The sequence below is a fragment of the Gobio gobio genome (assembly GCF_949357685.1).
Source record: "Gobio gobio genome assembly, chromosome: 4".
In the NCBI taxonomy this organism is placed as follows: Eukaryota; Metazoa; Chordata; class Actinopteri; order Cypriniformes; family Gobionidae; genus Gobio; species Gobio gobio.
In genome coordinates, this window is record NC_137100.1 from 59836800 (window position 1) to 59852333 (window position 15534).

At 37.2% G+C, this 15534-nt stretch overlaps 1 protein-coding gene across 1 annotated transcript in view; it reads left to right on the forward strand.

The window, feature by feature from the left end:
* Window positions 1-15491, forward strand: part of ddr2l (discoidin domain receptor family, member 2, like) — a 52035-nt gene extending 36544 nt beyond the window's left edge. Inside the window, exons 12-17 of the mRNA XM_079815853.1 lie at window positions 3366-3610; window positions 4534-4661; window positions 7179-7376; window positions 9720-9954; window positions 10564-10713; window positions 13419-15491. Of these exons, the coding sequence (XP_079671979.1) occupies window positions 3366-3610; window positions 4534-4661; window positions 7179-7376; window positions 9720-9954; window positions 10564-10713; window positions 13419-13556 (1094 nt within the window). The 3' untranslated portion in view covers window positions 13557-15491. The remainder of the gene's footprint in view (window positions 1-3365; window positions 3611-4533; window positions 4662-7178; window positions 7377-9719; window positions 9955-10563; window positions 10714-13418) is intronic.
* The last annotated feature ends 43 nt before the right edge of the window (window positions 15492-15534 follow it).

The following is a 15534-nucleotide window of genomic DNA, read 5'->3' on the forward strand; positions in this document are numbered from 1 at the left end:
TGCTGGTCTGCAACGAGCCAGGCATTACGTAACATACGTTGAATAAGTCACGCTGAACGTGGGCGGAAGTACCGCCCCAATGATAAATGAAAAAATAAATATGTCATTCAACATACAATAACATTTGAACGATCCTCCTTCTCCACACTTTTAAACAATGTGGCGGTACTTCCACCCACGTTCGGCATGACCTTTTCAACGTACGTTACGTAACGCCTGGCTCGTTGCAGACGTTCAACATATTGCTTGCAATTGAAGTCCATTGTTTGGAGAAAAATCCTGAAATGTTTTCCTCAAAGAAAGACATGGACATCTTGGATGGCATTGGGGTGAGTAAATTATCAGGAAATTTTCATTTTGAGGTGAACTAATCCTTTAATGTTAATTTTGCAGTGCAGTCTGGGATTGCCTGCAAAGCTGCCTTATAATTTGGACAAATATTATAATGCTATAAGCATGTTTTTGTTGCCTAATGGAGCAGCCTTCATGTCAGGAGCTCAACTTTAAATCCTAATAATAATGCCTAGCTAGGTAGCCTACTAGGTTTTGGACCAGAGCTACTGTGAAGACTTCCAGTACTGTATATACCTCTCCATGAAACTAACCTCTTGTTCTTTCTCTCAGTTCTATCTTTTACCCATTTAAAATGAACTAGGTTTCGTTGACACTTGTTTCCTCAACATCTTGCATGCTGCCTGCCAATGCACTCTTTCCTTTCTTCCTCCTAGTCTTGCGTTCTTTAGCCTTTGCTCGCAGTCTCTGAACTCCATCTGACCTTGTTACCAGACTGACGGACTTTGCAAGGGTAAGAATTGATGCTAGATTTTCCTGTTCCTTTTTTGACACCCTGCAGTTTCTTGCACCCAGTCACCTCAGTGTTTTGGTTGAAATAAAATGCCTGAAGTTGACATTTTCCTCTCTTCTCATCTTCTGCTTTTTCTGTCTCTCGCTCTTCCTCTTTCTCTTACTCAAAGTCAACAAAGCCTTAGTGACATGATTGTCAGCATTTGAAATTATTGCAAATCAAGGATATCAAAAATAAATAGGGTGACATAAATAAAGAGCTGCATGAAATGAAGGATTTACAAAAATGGTAACACTTTACAGTAAGGTTCCATTTGTTAATATTAATCCCATTTATTAAAGGTAATGCGATGTGAAAGGTTCCTCATTATGTTTTGGAGGTCTCTCCAGCAATAGGTTTACATGTAAGGTCAAAAAAACAAAACAAAACAATCTCATAATATACATTGCAGCATCACCTCTTTTCGCACAGTGTCTGAAATGGTTCGATAAAGGATTTAGTCACTCTAATCCCTCCTTCCCGAGAGCACACTCTGCTCTGATTGGTCAGATGACCCAGTCTGTTGTGATTGGTCTACCGCTTACAGCATGTGTCAGAAAACGAATCGCTCATTACCATCTCCTCCAGAGGCGTCCTCAGCACTTGTATACATAGTGATATGAACCATAAACGATGGTATCGGTTTTACCATATCAATTCGAGCGCAAGTCCTCCTCCTTTGGAAGTGCAGCAAAGTGGATATGCTTTGACAGCGCAGAAAATAGCATCTTCTCGACCAAACTCTTCCAGGTCTCAGCTACAACTACAGTGTTTGAGGGCGGGTCAAAGTAGACGTTATTAGCAGACAGCCAATGAAAAAGTATGTTATGTGAACTGATTGCAAACCTACATAGATTTCTGCAGGAAGTAAGACTGTAATTACTGATGACTTGTTTCAGGCAGTTCAGAATCAGTTCTTGCTTTTAGGAGACAATACCTCCATTTGTCATGCACTTTTATTCTTTGAAACTTTGCAGAGCTTTTACATTAACAAACAGCTGTAATACACCACGTGAAAGCTAATATCTGTAAAAGCGCAATTGGGGCATTTTCAAGGTCCACTGAAATGCCTTGCATTATTCAATGTGTTGACGTAATTTTCACTGAAACAGGAAGACAGGGCGGGACATATTGAGCAGCTCCTCCCCTTTTTTTTAATAGCCAATAGCGTTTAGTTTATGTCACAGCTCGACCAGAGCCATTGAGCTCAGTAAAGCAACAGTTTCCTCCTAATCTCCTCCATATCGCTTTAAAATGTAGAATTCAAATGGGTCCAATACATTTTCTGGTCTGTGCCGACTCACGCATATGATCCGCTCTGTGCTTTCGTGTCTCTGGACCGGAGCGTGACAACAACATGAAGCCAGACGAATTTTGTTATGTTTTGGAGCACATTTGCTTATAGACTAACATATTCATACTAAAAGCCAAAAAACGTAAATTTTTCGTAAAACGTAAAAGATTTCATGGAGACTTTAATGGATTTGAACTAACATGAGCAAACAATGCACAATTGTATTTTTTAACTAACTTTAACAAAGATAAATAAATACTGTAAAAACATTTATTGATCATTGTTAATGTTAGTTAATGCAGTGCTGGGATGATGAATGTGTATTTAAACTGGGTCATTTATGTAATAGAAAGGTGAAATTATTTTTGAATTTGGTGCCTTAGACTGAGAAAAGACAGAAAATGTATTTTTGTCTCATGTGGATGAAAGACAACAACTCCCAGAATGCCTGCCCAACGAGGCCACTCCCAAAGCCACGGCTACTGGTTATCGCTTGCCCACCATGACACCGCCCCCACCATTGTTTTGATTTTCATAGTAATAAAATAATTTCGTTCAGTTAGAGAATAGACACTACAATTACAAAACTGAACGTGTCTTTTCAATTAAGTGTGAGTGAGCCGAATTAAAGTCACGCCGCAAACGCAGCAGGAGTCAGATTTCATTCATCACGAGAGCGAAGAGCTGAGGTAAGCGCGGCATCATTCACGGCGCGTGTCCATTCTGGCGCGTTTTCAGATCATGCCTATGAAAGCGTAACTTTCATAGGAATTAATTGAAAAGTTGAAACACTCACTTTGCTCCGCACCGCTCCGTTATGAATGCTCGAGCTGAGCGGCCTTGCGCATTTACATTCTGTGAGTGAGATCCCACCCCTATGGGCGGGTTGAAAACATGCGAAACTAGCTCCTTCTACTGGCTGTGGTCTCTAGCCTCTGGCCAAAAAATCTGATAAAATGACGATATTTGCATCATCTGAGGATTTTTTCCAGAAATAAAATGCATAATTCTCTCGTCTCAGGGGGATATGAGGGGGGAAAGTACAATAATTTGAATATACTACTGGGTTTCTATTGATACAAAGCTTAATGCTAAATCGCTGAAGTAACCCTTTAACTAATGAGACCTTATTGCAAAGTGTTACCATTGAAATAAAACAAAAACAGAAAACAATGGGTTGATATAAATTACAATTACTGACATATTGACATCTCTGTCTCTCTATAGCCTGTAGCGGAGGATATGCTGAACCTGACGTTACCCTGTGCACCCCTCACCAGTGCTTTCAGAGCAGCGTCCCGCACTACGCTGAAACGGACATCATTAGCCTGCAGGGCGTCACTGGGAGCAACATGTACGCCGTTCCGGCCCTCACCGTAGATTCCCTGACGCGCAAGGACATCTCGGTGGCCGAGTTCCCTCGAGAGAGACTGCTGTTCAGAGAGAAACTGGGAGAAGGCCAGTTCGGTGAGGTGAGTCTGGGTAAACCACAGCAGGAGGTTTTATAGCTCCTGTTTCATAGACTCATTTCTGGACCCGCTTGGATTGTCTTTTATTCTGAGTTAGTTGGGATCTTTTTGCACACTGTTTACGCTTTGCTTTATGCAAACAGTGCTGCAATGCCTGATGTTTGAGTGTTTCCCAGAAAACCCTGTTATTGGTGACCACACATGACTCTTATGTGTGGCTTTATTAAGAAAAACATTGGAAATCTAGAGTGAGAGCCAAGGATTTATTTTGCAATAGTGTTACTAATACTTTTTTAGCTCAGTTAACCATCATTCTGGGACTATGACGACACCATAATAATACCATAGTGATATGATATACACAGTACTACCATTCAAAAGTTTCGGTTTGGCAAAAATGTAAGACAATTTAAAAATAACTTTTCTATTTGAATATATTTTAAAATGTAATTTATTTTGTGCATCAAAGCTGAATTTTCAGTCACATGATCCTTCAGAAATCATTCTAATATGATTTGCTGCTCAAGAAACATTTCTTATTTTTATCAATGCTGAAAAAAGTTGTGCGCTGCTTTAATATTCTTGTGAAAACTGTGAAATACTTTTTTTTTCAGGATTCTTTGATGAATCTTTTGTAACATAAATGTCTTTACTGTCACTTTTGATCAATTTAATGCATCCTTGCTAATTTGAAGTATTAAAAAATAACATACTGACCCTAAACTTTTGAACGGCAGTGTATATGCTGGTACTGTGATTTATAGTATGTTGTTCACATTTTGCACTAAATCAATCAAAAGTATTGCATGATAATACAATAGAATTTTATAGTATTGTGTTTGCAAGTGTGTTTTCGTTCTCGCGCTGTTTAAGTGTTATGGTTCACATGTGTTCATACTCTTATCTGCTGGCATTGCTGTTTTCAGGTACATTTGTGTGAGGCCGAGGGTTTGGCAGAGTTTCTGGGAGAGGGTGCACCGTTACCGGAGCAGGATGGCAGGCCGGTGCTGGTAGCAGTTAAACAACTCAGAGCAGATGCCACCAGCAATGCCAGGTTTAAAACAAACAAAACACACAAAAACACTTAACATTTGATCGGGAAGTTGCATAATGGAGTGAGGCCGCCTTAAGTACTTCTGTGAAGTTCCTGCTTAAAAGTTTGGAAGTAGTTATATAATTAGGATTTGTTGTGTTGTGTTTGGAATAAAACTGATTGGCGGATCAGCCAATCACATGGCAGCGTTTAGGCATGTAGACATGGTCAAGACGATCTGCTGAAGTTCAAACTGAGCATCAGAATGGGGAAGAAAGGTGATTTAAGTGACTTTGTTGTTTATGCCAGACGGGCTGATCTGAGTATATCAAAAACTGCTGATCTACTGGGATTTTCATGCACAACCATCTCTAGGGTTTACAGAGAATGATCCGAAAAAGAGGAAATATCCAGTGAGTGGCAGTTCTGTGGGCGGAAATGCCTTGTTGATGCCTGAGGTCAGAGGAGACTGGCCAGACTGGTTCCAGCTGATAGAAAGGCAACAGTAACTCAAATAACCACTTGTTACAACCGAGATCTGCAGAAGAGCATCTCTGAACACACAACACATCCAACTTTGAAGCCTACGAGCTACAGCAGCAGAACACACACCGGTGACTGTCAGCTAAGAACAGCAAACTGAGGCTACAGTTCACACCGGCTCACCAACATTGGACAATTGAAGATTGGAAAAACGTTGCTAGGTCTGATGAGTCTCAATTTCTGCTGAGACATTCAGATAGTTGGGTCAGAATTTGGTGTAAACAACAGGAAAGCATGGATCCATCATGCCTTGTATCAATGGTCAAGGCTGCTGGTGATGTAATGGTGTGAGGGATGTTTTCTTGGCACACTTTGGGCCCCTTAGTACCAACTGAGCATCGTTTAAACGCCACAGCCTTTCTGAGTATTGTTGACCATGTCCTTCCCTTTATGACCACAGTGCTTCCAGCAGGATACCGCACCATGTCACAATGCTCAAATCATTTCAAACTGGTTTCTTGAACATGATAATGTGTTCACTAAACTCAAATGGCCTCTACAGTCACCAGATCTCAATCCAATAGAGCACCTTTGGGATGTGGTGGAAGATTCTCATCATGGATGTGCAGCCGACAAATCTGCATCAACTGTGTGATACTATCAAAATCTCTGAGGAATGTTTCCAGCACCTTGATGAATCTTTGCCATGAAGAATTAAGGCAATTCTGAAGGCAATAGAGCTCCGGAGGTTGACGTCACGCAGCCTAAACTCCGCCATTTTGGCAGGCAATCAGGGGAGCGCCAGACCGGCTGTAGCATTGGTATCTATACAATTATTTAAAACCAGACTGTTTAAACCTTACTATTTCAACATGATGGACAGCTGATGTGCGCCAGGATGCCAGAACAGACGGGGGGAAAGCAAAGGGGAAATTATTTTATCGTAGTAAGTTGTTGAAATGCCGTAAATTTCAGTTTATTCTTCATTCTTAACTACTTTTTTACTAAAAGTTCTCATAAAATACGATACTTAATCATGAATAACATAAGTGTTTTTATATATAAATAACATTCAGAAACTGTAGGCTATTTGAAACGAAATTAAGGATCAATAAATAAACACTGAAACAAAAAAATAAGAAATGGCATCTATTGATTATGACTGATTTTATTTATTTGAAACAAAATTACGTATCAATAAATAAATACTGAAACAAAAAAATAAGAAATGGCATTTATTGATTATGACTGATTTTATTTATTTGAAACGAAATTGCGGATCAATAAATAAATACTGAAACAAAAAAATAAGAAATGGCATCTATTGATTATGACTGATTTCATTTGAAATGCACAACACGCGATGGGACAGATGCACACAGCGGCGCGCTGTTTTGTACGGGTTTTGCTAACATATAATATTAATGTAATGCGTGTAGTCTGTCATGCAAAACGAGCTTATTGATGCAGTTCAGTCTGCCTGCTATTCTATCTGTTAATGTTAGCCTGCTCCTGATCGGAGGCTTCCGTAAGTATTTAGTTTATACGTCGATTTAGGCTTCAACTAAGTTTAATGGTGCAACACAAAAATATTTAGGGGTGCATAAGTTGTAACTAGGCTTGTTGTAACTTGCTGGTGCAACAGGTGTCCTGACAGGAAAGCTATCCGTTCCTTTATCGATACACGTGAAAAGCACCCTGGGTGCATTATAGGGATCTGTTATGTTTAATCAAAAGTCTATGTCTTTTGAATTAAAGTGCCCAGTGAACTCCGTTGGCTTGAAACTCATTTTGGCGCCGGCTGTTCCTGCCTGCCAGAATGGCGTTGTAAACCGAATGGGTCACGTGACCTCCGCAGCTCTATAGGGGGTCCAACTGGTACCAGCAAGCCGTACCTAACATGTTCTCCATAAAAATGTCAACAAAAAAAAATCAAAAACAGTCATCAGTCATTTTTATTATTCTGTATTATTTTGACATCAATATTTGGTGATGGATGCTGGCTTTTAACCTTTCACCTGATCCCATGATAACTTCTGACTTTTGTCTGTGTAGAAATGACTTCTTGAAGGAGATAAAGATCATGTCGCGTCTGAATAACCCAAACATCATTCAGCTGCTGTGCGTGTGCGTGAGCTCCGACCCGCTCTGCATGGTGACGGAGTACATGGAGAACGGAGACCTCAACATGTTCCTGTCCCAGAGAGAGATGGAGAGCACACTCACACATGCCAACAACATTCCGTCTGTCAGGTGTGTGTCCATCATTATGAAGAGGCCTGACATGTACAGACTTTCATCTCCAGACAGCTATTCTACAAGTCAGATTCAAGCTTAACATTCTTAACCTTTGAATTCTTCAACTTAACCTTCAAGTTTTAAGTCAGCTCTTAGTTTATGATGGAAATGTTTCAGATTACAGGGTTTAAATGAAGCCAAGACCTTTTCAGTCTTCAAATCTTAACAATAACATAGAAATAAGTCATTTTAATCTGTTTTTTTGTTTTGTTTTTGAAAACCCCCAAAAAACTACATTTTAAAGTTACACACTGTAATATTGATTTTACAATAAATTACTATTCTATCTTTTATCTTACTCATCCGCATGTTTCTCTCTTTCTTTTTCACACCAGTGTTATTTTAGTATTTTTATTACCATAATAGTATTTATTTATATTTTGCATTTGTTTTTATTTTTATATTTTAAGTTTTTATTTTAATTTTAGTATAAGTTTTAGTAATTTTGTCATGCACTTTTGTGATTTTGATTTTTTTATATATAAATATATATATATATATATATATATATATATATATATATATATATATATATATATATATATATATATATATATATATATATATATATATATATATATATATATATATATATATATATATAAATCAAAATTTTGATTTTTAACTCGTCTATCAAAATTTTGATTTTTAACTCGTCTATCAAAATTTTGATTTTTAACTCGTCTATCAAAATTTATTTTTTTAGACTAGCCTATACATGATTATTCTGTTTTTTATATGTCTTATTCATTTATTTAGATTTTTTGTTTTTTTCCCCTATTTCAATGTATTTTATTTGTATGTTCGTTTTGAAATGCAACTTTTAAAGACGCTATATAAAATAAAGATTTTTTTCCATTATTTGAAATAAAGCAGAAATTAAATATAAATATTAGAAAAAACTTAAAATAAAATTTAAGCAAAATATTGTAAAAAAAAAAATGCTAAATAGATATATTATATATATATAAAATAATATATATAAAAAAATTTTTTTACAATATTTTGCTTAAATTTTATTTTAAGTTTTTAAAATAAGATTAAATAAGAAAATAAGAACCCTAAAAGATTCAGCATGTCTAATCTCAGTGGGAAGAGAATACCAAAGTTTCTGAATAATTTAATCGTTTTAATTTTCAGTGAAAAACCATCACATAAAATATGCTGCTCTTTTCCATACTTTTGAAATTGAATGCAAGGGACACACACACACACACTCGACGCATAGATAGACTCGCGTCAGTTTCCTGCTCACATCGAGTTCTCTTTTGCTCTTGAACAAACAATAACACAGAGGATTTTGAGTATTCTCATATTAGGAGTCTTAAATTAGTTAAATAACGTCTTAAATGAACTTAAAGAGTTGTGAGGAAATGAGATGCGCGGGACAGCGCGTGAGATCCGCGGCTGATCTTAAAGTGACAGGAGCACTGATGATGCCTGTCATTAATGTTCATCAAAGAACAACGGGAACAGAGAAAATTTTAGCTTTAATGAGGATTCATCTATATTTAATTTATTATTTATGCAGTTAAGAAAGATAACTATTACATTTCTGAATAACAGGGAAGGGTAAATATAACATTTAATATTTTGGGTTTAGGTAAAGATTATTTTAAGTTCACTTAAATTAAAAGTTGTTTTTTTAAAAGCCTAATAAATGTTGAAATTGGGAGCTTTCAGTTATACTGTAATGTAATCGATGCCCAGCACTAATATATATATATATATATATATATATATATATATATATATATATATATATATATATATATATATATATATATATATATATATATATAATACTTGTAGTGTATATTTAAGAATGCAACAAATGAATAATTGGTTAAAATTCTTGTTGGTTAACAGTTAACCAGTTAATTAGCGTCCCATATATAGCTAGATCAAATTAGTGCAGAATCAACTTTGCGTTGCGAACGCGTCAAGGATCAGAGGCGGTTGTTAAGAAAAGTGTTGAGCTGAATTTTTGTGCCATCTAGCGGTTTAATGGATAATACAGTCAAATGGCCCATTGTTTAAAAGTATTCTTATGCTGGGCTTGACTTGGGATATATAGGTCGCGACAATTAAAAAACAAAGAAGGTTGCTCTTAAAAAAGTTTGAAAACCACTGCCGGTGGCCGTTGCCGTTCCATCAGCAACTGTTGCTCTCTCTGATAGCTTTTATATCTCTTTTGTGTTTGCACACATTCAGAAGTGGTGCCAGTTGAATTTGATACTGATTCAAAGTCATGTTTTAGTGCACGTCTCTGACTCTTTTATTTCTGTTTCTTTGCAGCATTGCTGACTTGTTGCACATGTCGGTGCAGATCTCTTCTGGGATGAAGTACTTGGCTTCTCTGAACTTTGTGCATCGTGATCTTGCCACACGTAACTGCCTCCTGGACCGCCATCTCACCATAAAGATCTCTGATTTTGGCATGAGCAGAAACTTGTACAGTAGCGATTACTATCGTATACAGGGGCGTGCTGTACTGCCTATACGCTGGATGGCCTGGGAGAGCATCCTACTGGTGAGGGAAAGAGAAGCTGTTTATAAAAGCAAAGGTGCATGCGTGTACACTAACATTCAAAAGTGGGGTCAGTAAGATTTTCTTTTTTAGGGTGTGTTCACACTTGAACTTTGGTTCGTTTGTTTGTTTGTTTGTTTTTGGTCCAGTGCTGGTTCGCTTAGCATTCACATTTTTAACACCGAACCTTTTTTACTCATCAAAGAATCCTAAAAAATGTATTGTTTCCACAAAAATGTAAGCAGCACAACTATTTTCAGCATTGATAATAATAAGAAATGTTTCTTAAGCAGCAAATTAGCATATTAGAATGATTTCTGAAGGATCATGCGACACTGAAGACTGGAGTAATGATGCTGAAAATTCAGCTTTGATCACAGGAATACATTACATTTTAAAACATATTCAAATGGAAAACAGCTCTTTTACTTTGTAAAGAGCATAAGAGACTTCTTTCAAAAAAACATGTACAGAGTGCAAACTTTTGAATGATAGTGTATGAATTGTTCCGAAGCTATGTGTTTTGACAACTATAGGGTGGAGACATTTGTCAGCAGTGGCTTTCTTTCTTTGTATTGGGTGCATTATGGGATACATGTGTGTGTTTTCTAGGGGAAGTTCACAACAGCTAGTGATGTGTGGGCATTTGGAGTAACTCTGTGGGAGATCTTCACTTTATGTAAGGAGCAGCCCTACAGCCTGCTGTCTGATGAACAGGTCATCGAGAACACCGGCGAGTTTTTCAGAAACCAGGGGAGACAGGTACACACATTGGCTTTGATTTTGGTTGTGATTTGAAGTGAGCGAATCTCAAGTGAAGTGATCCATTTTTCCTGCAAACTACAGTGAGAATGAATGCACACTGTTGCATGAACAGGGCTCCAGACTGCGACCAAATGGTTGCATTTTGCAAGCTTTTTTCCTGCCGGTGCGACTAAATTTTGTTAGAGGTCACATTGGTAAGACTGGTAACTGATAAGAGCTGCCATTTCTACTGCATATGAGAAACGGCAAACGAAAGCGGAACAAAACTGCACGCGGTATACCAGTAGTGGGAAAATGCCGGTATATATTTTATTTCAAATGGTACAATATCATGATTTTGCTAATTTCGGTATATGCTGCTGTTCCGAGGTTCACCGCTAGTTGGCAGAGCACTACCCAAACTAACGCGAAACCGGCAAATGTGGCAACATAGAACAAAATGAATACAGCAGTTGAATCTCACTCAACACGCCCAAAACTAATAATTAATAAAGAGAGGAGTAGACGTGAAATTTGGAATTACTTTGCTTATAAAACAGCTGAAGAACCATCAAACCTTGCCAAGCATTGGTCACTTGCCATTCCTGTCTTGTACAAGACATTAAGAGATCGACAGGTGAGTGCATAATTCAAACGATCTAATTCGACATTTATTTTCTTTTAACACTGATCAACGCACATACATAAGATCGTATTGTTTAAATATAACGAAATCTCCAGTGTTCGATTTCAACCAGTGATGTTTAGATTTAATAATATTTGCACGCATACTATTACTTCTCACAAGAAAGTTTCCAAATGCCTGATTTGATGTGATAATCTTTGTTGATTCATTTAATAATAAACATTTGCGGTAATTTCCCGCTTCATGAACTCCAAACTTGCGAGAGTGAAGAAAATTATGCGCAATACCCGCGCCAAAATTCAGACCCTGTATGGTATCGATTTAATATCGGTACTTCGGTATTATATTGTGGTACTGTACCGAAGCCAAAATTGTGCTATCGAGCCATCCCTAGTGCAGACCAATAATAGACAGCGCAACGCAAGCACAGAACAGGTACTCAGGGCTGATCTTGATCATGTGACACAGTTACTACACGGCGATGGGAGATCGAGTGAGAAAGCGTTTGAATTCTGTAGTAATAATAACATCGCTAATTCCAGATCTAGTGAGAAGCATTCAAATTGAGTGCAGAATTCTCTGTAATAAACCATAGATATCAGATCAAACAGGACTGATGTGGAAACCAGCTGAAACATTATGCCATGAAGAAGGTAAAGAAGGAATTTCAGTCCACAAATCACCAACATTCACCATGGATTTAATGTAGTAATGCTAACTGTAGCCATGGTGTTGTGGCAGAAATAGCCGAATGTTTTTAGCTGATTTATTTCAGGGTTCGTACAACCTTTTGAGAGTGCTTCACACTTTTTCCAGCACTTGAAAGCTCTAAATATTATATAGTTTAAATGTCATTTTTAATGTGATGACCAAAAACATTAGGCCGAATTTTTTTTTTTTCATCTATGTACCCATTTGTAAAACTTAAAAGTCTTAAGATGTAGAAAAACTAACATGTGACAGACACTTTTGTTTAAAAATTAAAAAAAGAAAAGAAATTAAATTACCACTATAACCAGTAGATGGCAGCGGAGGATCACTTATTGGCTTATTAGCCACTTCCATTCCACTTTTTTCACGTTTTGGTTTTAAATGTATGTTTAGATATTATGAAATCCCTATTATAAAATATCAAATCATCAAGAAATCAATTTTGGTCAAAGATTGACACTTGTACTGAAGTATGAAGTAGGAAAAGTCACAAAGTCTCATGAAAAACAAAATCTTGCGAAGAATTGCACAGAAAGCAAGTAAAGAGCACTCTTTTTATAATCACTGAAGCGGCCGTCAGTTCGGTATGAAACTACAGAAGAACAAAGGTAGATTTAACTCTTTCCCCGCCAGCGTTTTTAAACAAAAAGTTGCCAGCCATCGCCAGGGTTTTTTATCATTTTCACAAAAATGTAATGGCCCATAGAATATTTTGTTGTATGAATATCTGAGCATGCAATATATCAAAAGAAAGAGCAGAAGGAAAAAAAAGTGTTATTCTAGCTTCATGCATTCATTTTTTTATCAACACTTAAATATGGGTAAGTTTTTATAAAAAAAGCATTTTTGACAAAAAGCTGAGAAAATCACGTTTTTGTCAAAGACTACATCCAGATCAGAGCGATGATCCAACACAGATGGAGTAGATCGAGTCCTAGACCTCGTCCTGGGTTGACATTTCATTCAGTAACATTAGGCAGTTTTGATTTATATGATGTTTAATGTTGATGATCACGTTATTTTTCATATGCATCTGCTTACATACGATCGCTTGTTTTTTTGCGTCTTCTTCGTCTGTGTTTTGATCAGGAGATTCTGTACTCATTCAGAAGACGTGTAATAGCGCCCCTACTGTATAACAGTAAAAACACAGAAAATTCCATGTTTGGCAGGGAAGCATTTTCTCACAATTAACGGAAAAGTCCTTGTTTGGCCGGGAAAGAGTTAATAGGAGTAGAATATAAAAAAATGTACCTATAAAAATTGGGTTCTCAATTGGGAACTCAAGCTCTTTACTGACAGTTGACATTATTTCTGTGGTGGGATCATCTAAATCTGACCTTCTTTCTTTTCACTCTCTCCCTAGATCTTTCTCTCCGCCCCTCCACTCTGTCCATCCTCTTTGTTCGAGCTGTTGATGCGCTGCTGGAGTCGTGACATCACGGACCGGCCCTCTTTTCACAGATTGTATCAGGCCCTGCGAACTTTTGCGCCCCATTCATGACCGATACCTGCTCTACTGAAACAACCGTCTCCTAACCGTTACACAAGTACTCTGACTGCTTGCCAGTCAGGGAAGTAGAGCAGAAACATAACGTTATAGCCACAATGTAGCGTCATCAGAGCATCAGAAATCCAATGGAGGAGACATCTAGAGATGATGAGATTTCACAAAAGGCATTCAGTCATTATTCACTCACTCATATATTCATCTCCATTGGGACTCAAAGAGCTTCATTCCAATCCATAGACACTTGAGATTTTTTTTTGTACTTTTCGTTGTTAATATTTCCTTTGAGTACAATTATCTTTCTTTTCTTTATCTTAAATGTTATTTCCGTTTGTTGTTTTCCCAGAACAACAGTGACTCTCAAGCCTACTGTGTATTCTAGGCAGAAAGAACCAACTGGACGAATGTCGTATTTGTCAAAACTGTGGTCGTGTATCGTGAAGCACTGCTGTCTTTTTTCATTTTTGTCCTATTTTTGTTCCTTATTTACCCCCACACTGGAGTTACTGTGTCTTGTTATGATATTAAGTGTTGTTTTGCTCTCTGAATATGAATGTTTTTACAGGTTCTTTGGATATAGCCGGGTCAGAGACTTTCTCTGCCTGGATCTAGCAGAACTACTGTTATAGTTAGATTAAGAAACCCTTTCAGGGGAGAGGGTTATAGAGCCAACAATGGACTGACGTGCAATTGTTTGCACTGTTTCTTCCCCCAACTTGTAACAGGCCACTTTAAAGTCAACATGAAATCAGAATGGACTCTGATTGTCTTCTTCAAACAGATCTCATCTGATCTCATAGTGATTGAATCATCAGTGCACGTTTCCAAAGAATACAATGTTTGTTATTGTAATTTCATCAAAATGTAATAACTTGTTTCTTAAAAGGACAAGAGGCATTTCGTTTTAAATACGACCAAAATGCTCTTGTCAAAATGTTCGTTTCACCTTCATTTTCTGCATGCAAGTGTCAAATTATGGGAGTAAAATGGGTTGCTAATGCAATATTGCACCATCACAGCCAGACAAACTCATGCTCCGTGATATTGGCATACAGTTCTGAGATTGCATTGTTGTTGAATCTATATGAATTAAGTCTGGCTGAGGATGACGTACAGGACCAATAATATCAATATTATAAAGATCCATATCTTCGATCTCGCTAAAAGGCACATGGTTATGGGGTATTATGTATGTAAGATATTCAAAGCACATTTTTCTTTCTCTGTTTTAACCTACTTTAATGTTTTATACCATTTCTTTAATGCCATTTAATGCTTTTAGTAAAATTTTGTGAATGAGTGTTGCATCAAAAACATTCTAAAAAATGATTTGGTGCGCTACGATGTAATCAAAATCTAATATTTCTGTCTTTGTACTAGTTTCTACAGCATTCCTTTTGTGTAGTTTGTGTTTACTGTATTTCAGAAATTGTCGTCAAATGTGCAGGAGAAGTTTTATTTTTTGGCTGCTGAAAGGTTTGGCTATGCAGGACGTTTGGAGAGTCCTCCGATAGCTCTGGGATTTCGGTTGAATGTTGGTGGTAGGAAAGCTAGGAGGTCGACGCAGTTCATCGTGAAGGGCAACCACTAAAAGTTTCCCAGAAGCCTTTGCTGAAGTGAGCCTGAGGCAATTTCTGTTATTACTGATCAGTTTTTTTTTCCCACTACGTATTTAGAGACCAAGAATGCATGTCTGCGTGATAAATGCGTGATACTGCGAGTGAGTGTTTTGTTTCAAGATGACCTTCTTTAAGCGTTTAGTACTCAATAACAGTCTTTCATTCAAACCTTTTAACTCTCTGTAAGTGTCCTTCATGTACATTACATAAGCAGAGAAGATACTGTATGTATAGTAATATATTGGGGACTAAGACCTTTTTCTTTCATCTTCTTTCTTATTTTCCATAATAAACTTCGATTTTGCTGTAACTGCAGTGTTTAGTGTGTTTTTACCTTTTCTGAATATTTTTCT